The sequence below is a fragment of the Macrotis lagotis genome, chromosome X (assembly GCF_037893015.1).
Source record: "Macrotis lagotis isolate mMagLag1 chromosome X, bilby.v1.9.chrom.fasta, whole genome shotgun sequence".
NCBI classification, from domain to species: Eukaryota; Metazoa; Chordata; class Mammalia; order Peramelemorphia; family Peramelidae; genus Macrotis; species Macrotis lagotis.
In genome coordinates this window covers 644,302,368-644,319,919 of record NC_133666.1, presented here as the reverse complement: position 1 = coordinate 644,319,919, position 17,552 = coordinate 644,302,368, and the positions used below count along the sequence as shown (strand labels likewise).

The 17,552-nt window shown below is 45.5% G+C and overlaps 1 protein-coding gene across 4 annotated transcripts in view; it reads right to left on the bottom strand.

Annotated features, from left to right (window-relative positions):
* The window catches only part of ARHGAP45 (Rho GTPase activating protein 45), an 80,231-nt gene that overhangs the window by 22,372 nt on the left and 40,307 nt on the right, over window positions 1-17,552 (bottom strand). For all 4 annotated transcript variants that reach the window (XM_074204513.1, XM_074204510.1, XM_074204511.1 and 1 more), the window contains exons 3-7: window positions 6,436-6,579; window positions 3,453-3,537; window positions 2,804-2,876; window positions 1,439-1,511; window positions 705-842 (exon numbers count right to left, since the gene is read on the bottom strand). In XM_074204513.1, coding sequence (XP_074060614.1) covers window positions 705-842; window positions 1,439-1,511; window positions 2,804-2,876; window positions 3,453-3,537; window positions 6,436-6,579 — 513 coding nt within the window. The remainder of the gene's footprint in view (window positions 1-704; window positions 843-1,438; window positions 1,512-2,803; window positions 2,877-3,452; window positions 3,538-6,435; window positions 6,580-17,552) is intronic.

Here is a 17,552-nt window from a genome sequence, read left to right as displayed (position 1 = left end):
TCCAGGAAGACTTCCCTAATCATCAAGGATTTCTTCCTTTCCTTAGGCATCTTAGAGCCTGACCCCACCTCATAAAGCACCATTTTATATTACGCTCTAATTTCTGTAAGTGGTATAATGTAGAAAAGCCTGGACTGAGGCCCCTGCCAGAAACAGGTCGAGAAGCTCGGTCAAATCACAACCTTGGTGGCACTACTCAAGTTTCTTCAACTGCAAAGTAAGGGAAATGAACTATACAGACTGCTCCTGGTCCTGATGTCATTCTAGGGGCTGTCGCAGCTCTGACATCCTGTGTTCTAAGAACCCTCCCAGCTCTGACATCCTGGGTTCTAAGAACCCTCCTAGCTCTGACATCCTGTGTTCTAAAGATCCTCCTAGATCTGACAGCCTATGTTCTAAGGATCCTCCTAGATCTGATAGCCTATGTTCTAAGGATCCTCCTAGATCTGATAGCCTATGTTCTAAGGATCCTCCTAGATCTGATAGCCTATGTTCTAAATCCTTCCAACCCTGACACTGTGTTCTAAGGGCCCTCCCAGTTTTGTCATCCTGTGTTCTAAGAGCTCTCCTAGCTCTGATTTTCTAGGGCTTTTCTTGGCTCTCCCATTTCCTTAGCCTGTCACTTCTGTCTCATTCGCTCCTTCTCTTATCTCCTCCAGGGGAGATCCCATGCAAGCAGGAGTCCACCTGTCACTGGGTCTCACCAAGCATTGTCCGCTTCTCCAGGTAATAGATGAGATCTTTCATATACTTGGCAATGTTCTTGGCATACTGCAAGGCTACATCCACACCACCCTCACAACGCTGCAGAACCACATCCACGTCGTCTGACAACAGGCAGCCTATACCCAGGAGAACAGGTTTTTGAGGACGTCTCCCCTATGAGTTCCTTCCAACTTCTCTCAGCTCCCGAGCTGTTCTCAGAGACATTTTTGGGAGCCAGGAGAGAGAGAACTCTGGAAAGAGCTGTGCCTTTCATAAATCATTGAGTATGTCCTACCTTCAGAGCCCACCCACTTCCCTCCCCAGAGTGACCTGAGTTCCAATGACCCATTCCTGAGGGCAGGGGTTGGTGTCAGTTCTTCACACCATGTATATCCTGAGGCTAAGAGCTGGGCAGTGCCAAGCCTGAGCTCTGCCCACACAAGATGTCTTATACTGGGAACAAGATTCAGCCACCAGGGAGAGACCACCTTCCTTCAATGCTGAGCCCATTGTTGCTCCAGCTGGTGACTGAAAGTGTGAAGGTATCACCAAAGCCACAACTGCCCAACACATGTCTCCTCCATTCAGTTCTTAGTTCCCAGGCATCCCTGCCCACCAGTCAGGTGTGATGCACCAGGGCCAAGCTGCCCAGAGCTCTCTGATCATCCAAGACACCCAAAGGATCTTCCCTCCAAATAAGACCAGATTCCCCAGATGTATTAGGTCAGCTTACCAAACGGTTCTGTGCCAGGAGACATATTATCTGTGCATTGCCCTGGGAGGCCCCCATAAAGGTTCTCCATGGACTAGGGAATGAAACAGAGAACATGTTAGATAGTCCCATAAGGCAATGCAAAGCAAGCCTAACTAAACCACTCGCACCGGAAGATCATTCCCTCCATTTTATTCCCTCTATACGATTTTCCGAGTATGTGTGTACAATCTTGATTGATCTGTACAATACTTATGGGAGACAATGAAATTCAAAGGAAGAGCCTGGGTTCTGACTGGACCTGAGGTTGAGACAGGTGACCTCCAGTAAATCACTTCTTTTCATTTCTCAGCTCTGACATTTTCTGTCCTGGGGTCCCTTTCCAGCTCTGGCACTCTCTGTCTAAGTCTTAACTCTGATAATCTATGCTTTAAGGTCCTTCCCATCTCCTAATTGTCTACATTCCAAGGTTCCTCTCAACTCTGACATTCTGTTCTAAGGTTCCCTTTATAGCTCTGACATTGCATGTTCTAAGGTCCTTCCCAGTTCTTAATAGTCTATGTTTCAAGGTTCCTGCCAGCTCTGACATTCTCTTTCTAAGGTTACCTTTCCAGCTTTGACTCTCTCTGTTCTAAAGGTCTTAGTTCTGATTTCCCATGTTGTAAAGTTCCTGTCCCAGCTCTAATATTCAGTTTTTTTATAGCTGTTCTAAGGTATCTTCTAGCTCTGACATGCATACATGTATGTTCCAAGGGCCCACCCAACTCTGGAACTATTAATTATAACTGCTCATGTATACTTAAAATTTTAAAGTTTGCATCACTTTCCTAGGAGGCAGGTACTGCAAGCAATGTTCCCCCATTTTACAAGACGAGAAAGAAGGACTCTGAAGGTGAAAAGACTTATTTTGGGTCACAAACCTAGTGAGTAGCAATAGCAGAATTTGAACCCAGGTTCCTCCTGATTCCAAGTTCATTATTCTTTGCAGTATACCAGGTTTGCCTCTGTGCAAATGGGCCTTCAGAAGTTAAATTGCTCTGATCCATACTGTCTTCTAGCACTAATATTCTATGTATTAAAAATTCCTCCAAGTTATAAAGAGAGAATTCAAGTTTCCTAGAATTTTCCTATCAATTTATGAAGCAGTGCCTGGCAGGCGTATAGTAACTCAATTAACAGAGTAGAACACTGAAGCCGAGAGAGAGAGAGAAGGGAGGGGGTAAGGTTTGCCAAAGCTCATATACTGGGTGATACAATGACAGAGGCAGGCCTAATACTGAGGTTTCTGGACAGCCAGGTCAGTATGCTTTTTACCATATCTAAGATTCAGTATCCTTCAAGATCTAGAACCCTATGACAAGAAAGTAAAGGACTGGGTCAGCTTACCTGGTTCTGGTCACTGGGAGGCATAGAAAGGAGGGTACTGATGTCCACCTCACCCATGAGGAACTCAGATACACTAAACAGAGAGAGAGAGGGGGCAGAGACTAGTAAGGGGACCAATAGTACTGAGGAAGATGGGGGGACAATCTCCATGGGGCCATTAATAATCTCATAAAATTCAACAATGCTTTGAGATCTACAATTCTCCTGGATCCCGTTAATAGGCAGGTAAGATGAATGGTTTTATTATCCCTAGGTTATATATAGATGAGGAAACAGAGAGCCCAGAGGAAGGCTGTGACTGACCACCAGGATCTAAGATTTTTAGACAGGAGGGACTTCATGGATGAACCTCACCCTTTTGTTTTACAAAAAAGAAAACTGAGGAACAAAGAAGAAAGTGCCTTGCTTACTATCCCACAGTGAGTGGAAGAACCACGATTCACACTTGGGTTAACTGATTTACAAAGATCTGACCCATGGTCAAAATGAGGAATCAGTGAGAGAAGGGAGCCCAGGGATCTCTGCCCACTATTTCATGCAGGGCCCAGAGGTCTGGAGATTAAGGGAGGCATCTGGGAGGTGGCTTACCCCAGAACCCCTCCTTCTTCTACCTGGGGCAGGGAGGACCCAGAGGGCCCCAGTCACTCACGTGCTGCTGAAGGATACAGCGATTGTCTCCAGAGCCTTCTCCAACTCCCGCTTATCAGACTCATTGTTTGATTCATAATGGAACCCTAGGGGGTAGGGGGGGTGGGGGAAAGGAGTTAGAGCTCTCTCCTGGGAGCCCCTTAAAGTTACAGATTAAAGCTGGAGTTAACCCCTGAACAAATAAGGAAGCAGTTCAGGAAAGCCCCCAGCCCCCAGGACTGGCCAAAGCATAATCCTGAAGAGTTGGAATCATTAAGTGGGGGAGGGGACCCCAATCACATCACCAGCCCCAGAGCTATGTAGGTTAATACTGGTATTCAATCCTCTAAAAGGATACCGAGTCTCTGTCCTGTCCCCCCTTTCCCAGTTCCATGTAGGAATCCAACCAACATCATCCTTCTCCTTGGTCGTCTTCTCTCCTGTCTCCTGGACCAAATCCCAAACATTTTGTTGTTGTTCAGTTGTTTCAGTCTAATCTGACTCTTCATAACCCCATTTGAGGTTTTCCCAAACCTCAATGGACTGGTTTGCCATTTCCTTTTGACAGTTCATTTGACAGAGGAGGAAACATAAGGCAAACAGGGCTAAGTGACTTGCACAGGGTCACACAGCTAGTAAGCATCTGAGGCTGGATTTGAATTCGAGTCTTCCTGATTTCAAGCCCAATGCCTTCTTCACTGCATTATCTAGCTGTCCTAACTAGAAACCACAGACATGTCCACAGAAGTTAGCACCCCCCATAGCTTACCACCAAAGACAAACAGCTCTCTCCAAAGTCTGGTTCCCCCTTCTTATAGACATAGTTACACACATCCTGTGATAACATTGTAGGTCAGCCTAGACCTGGCCCCTGGGCAGGAACTGAAAGGAAAAGCTCACTTCTGGACTTTTCCAGAAAGCTAACAGTTTCCAGAATTTTCAAACCCCAATCATCACCATCAGGGCAATGACTGAAGGCTCAGCCTGTGCCCCAAGAAAGGAGAGATGTCTGTCCCTCCTCACTCACTCACCCATACACCCAGCCCTGTCCTTAATCTGCTGGGAAATAGAGTCCAGTCCTGGGGAAGTGTGATAACAATGGTTCTGGCTCAAGGATGACCACTCAGCTATGTGGGCATCATCTGGATGCCCACAGGCTTGCCCCATCAGCACCTCCAACTCAGGATGTCCAAACCCATTCACTCTCCTAAATTTGTTTTTTGCTTTCTTGGCATTCTGTCCCTCAAACCTTCAATTATTGTTTCAGGCCTCAGCACCACCATTCATTCATTGAGCACCCCACAACTCCTACACTTCTAACCTCATGAAGTTCTTTGACTCATCGCTTGTCCCTCTTCTCTCCCTGAATCTCATCCAGTTACCAAGACCTGTCACCTCTGCCTCAGATTCTCCTTCCTCTACCCACCCACTGTGACCTCCACCAGGGTTCTTGTAACAGTCACTCCCAATCATGTAGCTTCACTTTCTCTCCATCTACTGACTCATGCCCATCTGCCCACAAATAGCATTGGATCTCCTAACCAGTCGTTAAACAGCCTTCTTACATCTTTTCAGATCAGCCAATTTTCTTCCTTTCACCATCATTATCAAGGCTAGGTTTTCCCAAAGTTCCATATCTTTGTTGTCCACAGTTCCTCACTGTCCTCTTAACTCTTAGCAAATCCTACCACTCTGTGGCAGTCCCTCTCTCGAAGGTCACCAAAGGCTACTTACTGACCAAATTCAAGGTTCTGTTTTTAGTCCACCTTCCAGGTTCTCTAGCTTGTGATATTCACTTGTGACACCACATCCTTCTGGATCCTTTCTCCTCCCTCAGGTTCAGAAGTGTTCTTCCTTCAATGGGTCCTCACCCTCTCTTCAGTGCCTAGCATGACTATTCCTTATATCCCATGCTCTCTCTCTTCTTCCTTCCTTCTTTGTTTCCCTTGATGATCTTATCTACTGCCATGGTGTTGATTATCACCTGATGAAGATGACTGCCAGTCCCTGTATCCTTTGTGGAGTCCTAGACCTGCATCACACACTGCCCACTGGACCCTGGAGGGTCTCCTGGCACCTTGAACTCAATACATCCCAAGCCCATCATCTCTCCTCTTTGTTGATGGCATTTACCCCCCCCCATTCACTTGGTCTCCTTTGTTCATCACCTTGGCTCTATCTTGGCTTCTTCTCTTTCCAATCAGTAACCACTTCAAGTCCATCTGTTTATCTTTCAGACATGTTTGGTATCTGTCCTTTCCTCTACATCCCTCACTACCACCAGTCTAGCACATGTAGCTGTCACCCACCTGAAATATGGTTTCCTAATGGATCTTCCCATTAGAGTGGAATCATGTCACTCCACTTGTCAGAAGGATTCCTTACCTTCCAAATTACCTTTTGGTTAAGAGTTCAGATTCTTCTGCTGGTTATTCAAGGCCTTTCTCAGCCTGGTGACCTTTTACTTTTCCAAATCCATCTCTTACTACTCCCCTCCAAACATTGATCATTATGGCTGAACTCTATCCCCTGTATGGTCAGTACACATCGCCTCAACTTCCATGTCTTGACTCACTCTACATCCATGGTGATGGAATGCCCATCTTCCTTCCTGATGTCCCTGCTGAATTTCAATCCATCTTCAAAAGCCATCTGTTCCGAGAAGCTATCTCTGCTCATGACATAATATTCTGTGGGATAGTTGTCTAAACTGGCATCTTCTTACTCTACTGGACCCTAAGCTCCTTGAGGGCAGAGACTGGAATCCAGATTTTTCATCTTTCTCAATGCTGAATGCAATATGTAAACAGTAGGGATCTAATAAATGTCAGTTGTTGTCACCCAGGGCCTATGGCATTGCAAGAGAAATAGGCTCTGGGTCTTAGGTCACCCAGTCCCAAGTAATCTTATGCCCACCTTGAACCTGGCAAAGCTTGACTCAGGTGGATAAGGTCACCCAGAAAAGCTCTTCCCTCATATTCCCCTGCCTTAATCTCCCAACTCACCTTTGACCTTAGAGATGAGGGTCCCAGCAGCTGTGAGGGTCTCTAGAGTGTTAAGCAGGGGGTACTTGCTGATGACCTGTCGGAGGACCCTCAGGACTTCACCCAGGCATTCATGCGCCAATGGTCGCCGAGCATCCAGTTGCTCTGAAATTACCCCAAAACATCAAAAATGAAGAGGTGGAGGGCAGGAAGTGTCTAGGATAGAAGCACCCCACATTATGGACAATGCTAACACTCAGGTCTGGTTCAGATGCAGGGTCACCCCATGATTAGAGACCAGGAGCCAGGTGTGGTAAATACACAATCTAAAAATAAACATATGCATACACACACACACACACACACACACACACAAACACACACGCCAGTCATTTTTAGTCACACCTGACTTTTTGTGATCTCATTTGGGGTTTTCTTGGCAGAGATACTGGAGTGTTTTGCCATTTCCTTCTCCAGCTCATTTGACAGATGAGGAGACTGATGTAAGCAGGGTTAAATGACTCAACCAGAGTCACACAGATACTAAATGTCTGAGACAGGATTTAAACTCAGAAAGAAAAAACCTTCCTGACACTCTCTCCACTGTGCCAACCAACTGATCAACCAATCGCTAGATCAATACATAGATGGTTAGAGCTTCCCTCTGGTCACCTCATAAATATTAGAAGCAGGACCGGAACCCAGGTCTCTGCTGGCTTCCAGTCCAATCTGCTTTCTGCAAGGCAAGGGGAGGAAAAGAGGAGAAATCTGGATACTGAAAATGAAGACTTACCTAGCTGTGTGACTTTGGACAAGCCACTTAACACCCCCGCCATTGCCTTGCAAAAACCAAAAATAAATAAATAAAGGCTCTGCAAAACCACTACTAGGTCTGTATACCAAAGAGATCACAAAAAGGGAAACAGATCCACCTGTGTAAAAATACTCAGAGCAGCTCTTTTAGTAGTGGTGAAGAACTGGAAATTGAGGGCATGCCCAGCAACTGAGGAATGGCTGAGCAAATTGAGGTATATTGAGCATGATGGAACACTATAGTGCTATAAGAAATGATAGGCAGGTGGATTTCAGAAAAATCTGGAAAGACCTATAGGAACTAATGCTTAGTGAAGTAGAACCAGGAGAACATTGTAGATAGTAACACAAACACTGTGTGATGATCAACTATGATACCCTTATGATACTACTCTCAGCAATACAGTGATCTAAGACAATTTTTTTTTTAGGTTTTTGCAAGGCAAATGGGGTTAAGTGGCTCACCCAAGGCCACACAGATAGGTAATTACTAAGTGCCTGAGACCGGATTTGAACTCAGGTACTCCTGACTCGGGGCGGTGCTTTATCCACTACACCACCTAGCTGCCCGATCTAATACAATTCTAATGGATTATGATGGAAAATACCATCCATATCCAGAGAGAGAACCATGGAGTTTGAATGCAGATCAAAGCATATTTTTTTTACTTTTTAAAATTTGAATTGTTTTTTCCTTCACATGACTTTCCCCGCCTTTTGTTCTGATTCTTCTTTCACAACATGACTAATTTAGAAATATATTTAACATAGTTATTATATATGTATAGCCTATATCAGATTACTTGCTGTCAAGGTGGGGAGGGAGAGAGGGAGGGAGAAAAATTTTGAACTCAAAATCTTACAAAAAAGGATGTTGAAAACTACCTTTATATGAAATTGTAAAAAATAAGGAGAATAATTTTTTTTAAAAGGCTGTAGGTCTTGTTGTGTTGCTGAAGACCTTCCTCTTTGGGCAGGCAAAGACCCTCCCCCCATCCTCCTCTGATCTGATTGAGTGGAAAAAGTACTGAAGCAAGAGGGTACAAGATGGAAAAAAGCCAGAGGTTCCTACATTCATTCCAGACAGCAAATTAAACCAGCCAAGAAAGATAAAAGTGCTGTTGGCCCGAGATTCAGAACTGGGGTTCTAGTAATAACCAGCATTTCTATAGTGATATAAGGGTTGCAAAGCATTTTTTTTTCACAACAATCCAGGTATTATTGACTCCCCACTTGAAAGATTAAAAAACTGAGGCTTCAAGGAGTGAAAGTCACAAAGCTATAAACCGACTAAAACAGAATTTGAACCCAAGTCTTCTGAATGGTATCCTCTTGCATTGTGCAACAACACCTCTCCTGTTGCTAGTTCTGCTTCCCAATCTGCCAACAACTCCTTGTGAGATCCTAGGAAGCCCGCCCCCTCTCTGTGGGTGTCTCTTCCCTTCCCTGAAAAATGAGCCTATTAGAATCAATGATCCTCACAGTGTTTTCAGCTCAAACCTCTCTGTCCCATCTGAGACACAACCTCACCCCCATATCCCTGGTCAACCCCCAGCTTAGAAACTTTTGGTTCTAAAGTCAAGGAATCACAGAATCCCAGAGCTGTAAGGGACCTCAGGAGTCATGGAATCCAGGGATTCTTTACCTGGAGTCCATGAACTTATTTAAAAAAAAAAACACTGTGTTAATGAATTTCCTTTGTAATCCTGTGCACTTAATTTTATGCATTTAAGATGATCCTGAGAAAGGCTCCTTAGGCTTTAACCAGATTCACTGTCAAAGGGGTCTAGGTCACCAAAAAAGGTTAAGAATCTCTGAAATAATACAAGTCTTATCTAAACAGTAATTATATCCTCAACCAGCAGTCCTACAGTCTCCCCTTGAGGAACTCCAGGGACTGGGAACTCATTGCCTTATATCTTTGGGATAGCTCCTAATTCTTTAAACAAATGTTCCTTTGAGCCAAAAATTTTTCTCTAAGTAACTCTACCCACCCAACCCTTCCCATCCCAACTCACCTTCCCCCTCACCCTAGCTTCATCCAAATTCTTCTGCCTTCTGGAGTTAAACATGAATCTAATTCCTCTTTCAATGGCTAATCCTTCAAATAAATAAGCTTTAAAGTTTACTACAATTTTAGGGATACCATATATTTGAACACTCCTCAAAGTGCGTCTTCAACAGAACATCTGGAATACAGTTTAAGTTACCTCACTAACCTGGCCATCACTGGAAATCATTCCAAAAAATGTGCGACCCAGAACAGAACACAAACATTCCAGATGTGATCTGATGAGGGTATGGTATATCAAAATTACTTAGCAGCTATCTCTACATCAGATTTTCTTCATGCAATCTAGGACCAAATTAGCCTTTTGGGACACTAACAGGCACATTATTTCTCAAATTGACCCTTAGATCTGTTTTTTTTTAACTTCTCCCCATCTTTAACTTGTGCCATTGATTTTTTGAGCCCACATTCAAAAAAGGACTTTACATTTATTCACATTAAACCTCTTATAAGGTTCAGCCTACCAATCTTTTTTGTTGTTGTCTTATTATTTTTTTATATATATTTTTCAAGGCAATGGGGTTAAGGCCACATGGCTATGTAATTATTAAGTGTCTGAGGTCAGATTTGAACCCAGGTGCTCCTGACTCCAAGGCCGGTCCTCCATTCACTGTGCCACCTAGCTGCCCCTACCAATCTTTTTTGGATCTGGGTTGTATTATCTATCTCTCCAAACTTTTCATCATCTATAAATTAAATAAGCATCCTAGCTATGTCTTCATTTAAGTCATCAACGAAAATGTTCAGTCAAAGAGGGTTCGAAATCTCTGGGATACTCCACTGGAATTTTCCTTACAAAATAACATCATCCCATTTAAGATTAGTTTTTATTCAACTAGTTTCAAACCCACCTAATCATATATATAACTCAGTCCACATCTCTTATCCACAAAGATAACATAATGTGGAAAGGTGGCAAGCAATCTGATATAAACACCTTATGTTTTAAAATCCCTCCAACTCTGACATCCAATGTTCTGAGATTCTCTCCCATTTCTGACATTGGGTTCTAAAAGCCTTCCAGCTCCAATATTGTTTTATGGGCCCTCGAAGCTGACATTTTCTGATTTAAAGTCCCTCCAACTCTGTCATTCTATGTTCTAAGGTCAGCATAGCTGAGCAACCAAGACTTGGAATCTAGAAGATCTAGTTTTAAATTCTGCCTTAAGGCCATTACTAAGCACCTGACAAATGGGGGGGGGGAGCCTTAACCTCTGGGCGCCCCAGTTTTCTCATCTGCAGTTGATGACTAAGTCTAAATTTTTAAGTTTCTTTTCTAGCGGCAATCCCACATTCTAAAGCCTCAAGTTCCCCTTTTACTTACGTGAACTGATACAAAATGGCACGTCCAATGCACAAAGTAACAGCAATTACTGTAAGATGATCAGTTGGAATAACTCGGCTCTTCTCAGCACTGAGCCAAGGCAACTCTAAAGGATTTAGGATGAAGAATGCCATGTGTCCTCAGAGAAAGAGGTCATGCTGCCTGAATACAAATTGAAGCACCCTGGCAAAGCAGTGGGAAGTCAGAAGGATGCTCAGATAAGTCAAACAATTTTGAAAGTTAGGCACAGGATATATTTTTTTGTAATTCTTTTTCTTAGGTTTTTGTAAGGCAATGGGGTTAAGTGACTTGCCCAAGGCCACACAGCTAGGTCGTTATTACGTGTCTGAGGCAGGATTTGAACCCAGGTCCTCCTGACTCCAGGGAGGGTGCTCTATGCACTGTGTCACCCAGCTGCCCCAAAGCACACTTTGTTTAAGCTTTATTCTTCTTGAGATTTCTTTTTTTGGGGGAGGGGGAGTCTGTTTTCTTTCACAACATGACTATTATGGAAATGTTTTGCATGACTACACATTGATGACCTGTATTAAATTGCTTGCTTTATCAATGAGGTGGGGTGGGGAAGTAGAAAGGGAGAAAAAGTAGAACTCAAAGTTTTAAAAGATAAATGTTAAAAATTGCTTTTAAATGTAATGGGGGGGGATTACAATACTAAATAAATAAATAAAAAGCTCTCGGGGCAGCTAGGTGGCGCAGTGGATAGAGCACGGGCCCTAGAGTCAGGAGGACCCGAGTCCAAATTTGATCTCAGACACTTGATAGTTACCAGCTGTGTGACCTTGGGTAAGTCACTTAACTCCATTGCCCCAAAGAATAGAAATTCAAAAAAAAGGCTCTTCTTTCTAAGTGCTACACAGAAATGGCTGAAACAAACTGGGGCCTATTTATATAATGGAATATTATTATGCTATAAGGAATGCTGAAAGGGATAATTTCAGAGAAGCCTGAGGGACATCAACCAATGAAGTAAACAGTAAAGAACAGTTCCTACAATTCGGCCAAGACAAACAACTTTGCAAGTTCTCAGGGAGGATTAAAAGGAAGCATATTCTCCATCTCCTCACAAAGATTCCAAGGGAAGAAAGTCATTTAGTTTTGACTTGTCTGTTTCATAGATTTGACTTGATTAGCAAGTGGGGGAAAGAGCTTCCCCCCTTTCTTTCGTTTTATTTTTATTTTTAATGGGGGAGGGGGAGGAAGGAGAGGAGGGATTCGAAAGTGATGTCAAAGAGGGGGAGGTGTATGGAAACTTGTCTTTTGAAAAAGATGAAAGAGAAGTTGAGAAGGAAGCTCAGATAAGGCGGGCGATGTTGAAAGTTGGGCATGGAATGTGTTTGTAAAAGCCAAGCAGTATCCAGTTCTTCAGTACGATTCTCCTTGTCGGCATTCTGGGGTGCAAACGGCAATGCTCCCCCTTTTGGGGGAGGGCGGGTGGTTCTGCATTTTAAGAAATGTTCTAGGTCGCTCCCAGTTCTGCTCCCCTGGGCTCTCCAGTACAAGGGTCTACAGTCTAAGCATCCCTTCTGGGTTCTAAGGCGCCTCCCTGCTCTGGCATCCTAAGGCTCTGAGGTTCCTGCGGGGAGGCAGGAGACACCGGGGGGTCCTCACCTTCCCCGGGCGGGTGGGCACCGCGCACATCTGGGTACAGGGGGGTAGATACGCCCGCCCTCCGGCCCCGGGCGCACCCCCGCCCCCCGGCCTCCGGGCGGGCGGGCACCCCAGGGCAGGGGCGCGCGGCGGGGCAGCGGCCCCTCACCCCCCGCCTCCCGCCGCCCCCCGAGCCCTCTCACCTGGCAGACTCACGGGGCAGCCGAGCCGGCCCCCCTCCAGCTGGGGGTGCAGGCGGCCGCACACGCACATGGCCGCGGCAGGCCGGGGGGGTCACTGGGCCGCCCCCTCCGGGAGAGAAAGCGGGGAAGGGGCGCGAGCGGCCCCTGCGAGCGGCAGCGTCGGGACACCCAACCAGCTCCCGCGGGGCGAGGGCGGGGCAGGGGCGGCCACACCCCCGCCCCTCCCCACAGGTGACCCAGGTGGGGGCGGCGGGGAGGGCGCGGGCCGGCCGGGGAGGGGGCCGGGGAGGGGCGGGGGGCGGGGGCGCGCGGGGCCCCCCCAGCCTCATCAGCAAGACGCCCGCTTCCACCTGGCTCCGCGGGGCTTGGGGTCCCCCTCCCCAAAACGGAGCCGGCGGACTCACCCCCCCTCCCTCAGTCCCAGTGGACTCGTCCCCGGGCTTGCTCCCCTCCCCCTCCACATTCCAGAGGCGGCTGGCGGCGGGCTGGGGGCGGGAGAGAAGCCCCTGGCCGCGGGGGGAGGGGAAGCAGTTCCGACTTGGGAGGGTCCCCGGGTGGGCAGGGCTGGTGCAGGAAGCCCAGGGCCTTACGGGGGAAGTGACTGGCCCGAGGTCACTCTGCCACTCGGAGCCCCAGACCGCAGTGGCATCTCTGTGGTGGGCAGCCTGAATGCCCAAGAATGCCAAGGGCGGAGCCAGTGGCGCCAGGCTGGTCTTAGCTTGATCATTTAACTTCTCTGGACCTCCCCCTCCTAACAACATCACTTTAGCCTCAAAACAAGAGGGGGCAGAGGGGCGATCACCCCCTTTACAGATGAGGAAACCGGAGCTGGTGGAGTCCAGTGACTGGGCCAGGGTCACACAGCAGCCATTCTAGCCCCACTACCTTAGTATATTGGAGGACTGGGAAAGGAAGGAAAGTGAAGTGACTCGGCCCCAAATCACAGGTCGTAAAGGGCTGGGAGAGGGGGCTAGAAAATGGCCTCTTCCTGCTGGAGCCTCAGATTCCCCCATCCCCCATCCCCCTCCTCCAGAGGACGGCTCCCTTTTTTAAAGTCAGCCTCTCTTCCCCTCCCCTTTGCCTCAGGTAGAGCCTTCCTTCCTGGGGTGGGGGCAGTGTGTGAGGCTGGCAGAATTTAGAGCAGGAGCAGACCTTAGAGCTCGCCCAAGACAACATCTCACATTCTTTACACTTATGTCACCCAGATTTGTGGGCCTGCCTTTCTTCTCATTACCACAGACAGATCCTTGAGAGTCAAATCTGACTCTTTATCTCCCGTCCCTAGCCCAGGGAGCTCCTCACACACAGAGGCAAACAAGGGTTAATAAGACTTGCTCATCACCACCCAGCTAATGAGTGACTGAGGCTAGATTTGAACCCAAGTCTTTCCGACTCTAGATAGAGAACCTATCCTAAATCACCTAGCCAAAGCTTCTTGAATGGAATTGAGGTTATTTTAATAATCAATGAATAAAATTTTTTTTAAATAATTAATGCATCATCATCACACCGACAAACTTTTGGGAATGTAGGTAAGCTCTTTAGCCAGAAAAATGCTGAGATTAGCCCTGGGGAGGTGTTTTAAATTTTGTCTGTTGGTGGTGAATTTGGGGGGTTGTGGTGGTTGTGGTTTGCAAAGGTTGAAGGCAGGTGGCTTATCTGTGATCATAAAAATCCTCCTTGTACATCCAAAGCCTCCTTTCTTTTTCAGAGAGGCCTGAGATCCCCAAGGCTATCAGAGGAGCCCAGGTTCTGGCCGGTATTCTTAAGGCAGAGAGCTTTGTTTCCGGACCTGGGGACAGACTGCATATCTATCTTCCCTTGACCAAAGGAATTGAGCCAGAGGTTTATCTCTTAGAGGAATTGTCACCAAGTAAGGAATTTTTTTTTCCAGGGTAAAAGAAGCTGGGGAGGGATTACTCTGTTTATCTGTAATCAATTCCACAAATATTTACCATGTGCAAGGACCTGCACTAGGTCCACTAGATTCTGACTTTATCCCCTGGGCTTCAATAGGATACGGGATCCTTGCGAGGGGGTGTACCCTACCCTACTGAGAAGGGGCAAGGGCCAGTGGAAAGTCTCTGGACCGGACTAGGGAAGGCAGAAGAAAGGAGTAGACTGCTGTTTCTATGCTGCCTAGCTGTGTGTCCATGGAGAAATGCTTTCATTTTTCTAACCCTCACTTTCCAGACTCATAGAGCAGAAGTGTTAGGAAGATAAACTTGATAAAAAAACACTATTTAAACACTATTTTAAAATCTAAAATAGGAAGGCTTTTAAAAGATAGTTTCAGAGTTAGAAGGGACCTGACAACACAGAAATTGGAAAGTTTGAACAGGGAAGGATTTTACAACATATAATCTAGAATATAACTGTTGGAAAAGAACAGGACCTTGGAACACAGAAGGGATCTTATGATAGAGATTAGGTGAAGAAGTAGATAGAACAATGGGCCTGGAGACTCGAGTTCAAATTTAGCCTCAGAAAATTACTATCTGTATGACTCTGGAGAAATCACTTAACTTGTCTCAGTCTGTTTCCTCATTTGTAAAATAATAATAAGAGCCTCTTCATAACTATGAAGATAAAATAAAATATTTTACAAACTTTAAAGTAAATGTTAGCTGCTATGATTATTATCATTATATCATATACCATTATTATTATCAATGAGTCACTGAGGACCAAATCAACTCATATCTGTAAAGTCTTTGTGAACCTTAAAGAGTTAAATATAAAAAAAATTTTTTTTAGGTTTTTGCAAGGCAATGGGGTTAAGTGACTTGCCCAAGGCCACACAGCTCGGTAATTATTAAGTGTCTGTGGTCACATTTGAACTCAGGTCCTCCTGACTCCAGGGTCTGTGCTCTATTCACTGCACCACCTAGCCACCCCTAAAATTATTTTTAAAATAGCACAGATATAGGGAGCAACTAAATGGCTTAGTGGATAGAGCACCAGCTCTGCAGTCAGGAGGACTTAAGTTCAAATTCAACCTCAGACAATTACAAGCTGTGTGACCCTGGTCAAGTCACTTAACTGCTAAGGCCTAAAAAATAAAAATTGACAGAGGACTAGAAGGAATCATAAATAACAGAATGTAGGCCCTGGGAGGAACCAAAGATTATTCAGTCCATTTTTACAGTTGGATGGCTTGACCCGAGGACCCTTCCTTCCAGACTTAGGGAGCCAGGAAGGTGCCAGTCAGATTGGGTCCTCCTCTCTTCTTGTCTCTCCCCCTAATCTCCCCCCAAAGTTGTTAATTCTTAGAAGCTGAAGGTTATCCGAGCCATGGCTAAGGAGGGGTGGGGGGTTGCTGTGGGTGAGTGTACAGTGACTCAGGGGGAATTCAGGGCCATGGAAACCTAAAGAAGGAAGAGGAATTTTTTTTTTTTTTTTTTTAGGGAAGGGAGGAGGGCAGAGGACTCACGCACGTGAGGAAGGACAGGAAGAAAGTCTATTAGCCAGAGGCAGGAAATAACAGTAGATTCCATTAAGAGGCTACACATCCTCCCTTGGGAACACCCAGGGGAGACACTCGTCCAGTGGAAAGAACAAGTGAGCTGCTAAGTCAGGACTTCAGTTCCCAACTCTTCCACTGTCTCTGTGGGAGATCTTGGGCAAGTCCCTTTCCCACTCTGGGGCTCAGTTTCCTATGCTGAAAATGGCCTCTTTCTCCTTCCCCACCCACTGGCTATCAACTAACTTTCAGGGTTTATAAGGGATCCTCAAGAAGAAAGGGCTAAAAAAAAAAAAAGAAAAAAGAAGAAGAAAGGGATAGGGGCAGCTAGGTGGAGCACTGGCCCTGGAGTCAGGAGTACCTGGGTTCAAATCCGGACTCAGACACTTAATAATTACTTAGCTGTGTGGCCTTGGGCAAGCCACTTAACCCCATTTGCCTTACAAAAACCTAAAAAAAAAAAAAAAAAGAAGAAGAAAGGGCTATTGAAGCAAAATTAAAGAGAGATTGGAGAATTTCTCTAGGAAATGATTTCTTCAGGTATTTATCCTGATAAAAGTCCCCCATCCCAGAGCTGGGATACTAGCTTCTGGATCCTTTTCCTCCAAGGAAAAGTTCAGATGGGGAGGGGCTCTGTGCTTATGGATACCCAAGGACCTCCTTTCCATCTTTCCATCTTGGTGTACAAAGTGGTGTAAAACAATCATTTGGGGTTTAGATACCCTCCTTTTAGCATTGGGTTAGGTGGGTTCCAACCTTCATTTACTTTGAGGAACCCTTGTGCTCTTCCCTCCCTTCCAGCCAGAAGTTGAAACACTGATCTCTCCACAAACAAAGACCATCTTTTCCATCAGAAACATCAGACATCTTTAGAACATGAAATGTTAGAACTGGGAGGGCCTTTAGAAAAGAGGATATTATAGTTATATATGTATAACCTATTTTAGATTATTTCCTGATGGGGGAAAGGGAGGGAAGGAGAAAAATGTGAAACTCAAAACCTTATAAAAAATTATTGTTGAAAACTATCAGGCGGAGGCTAGGTGGCACAGGTGGCCCTGGAGTCAGGAGTGCCTGAGTTCAAATCTGGCCTCAGACACTTAATAATAATTACCTAGCTATGTGGCCTTGGGTAAGCCACTTAACTCCATTGCCTTGAAACCCGCCCCCCCCCCCAAAAAAAAGGAAGAAAATGATCTTTGCATGTAGTTGGAAAAATAAATAAATAAAATATTTTTTAAAAAGAATGGACAAGAGCTGAGAGGATCCTTAGAACCCAGAATTGTCAGAGCTTGGAGACTCTTAGAATACAGAATGGCATTCCTGGAAGGACTTTTCTCCAAAAAAAATCTTCCTCTCTTCTACTTTCTTATATAAGGATACAAGGATCCCAATATTAAGGATACCACTATCCACCCAGTCATCTAGACTTGCAACTTGGCTTCGTCCTCAGCTCCTTACTCTCTTTAACTCCCCATATCTAATCTGTTGCCAAGTCTTGTCATTTTTTTTCTCTATCTACATCTCTCCAATATGTCTACATCTCCCTTCTCTCCTCTGATAATGCTACACCCCACCACCACCATGCAAACCCTCTTCACCTCACACCTGGATTTTTACAATAGCTGCTGGTGAGTCTGCATACCTCAAGTCTCT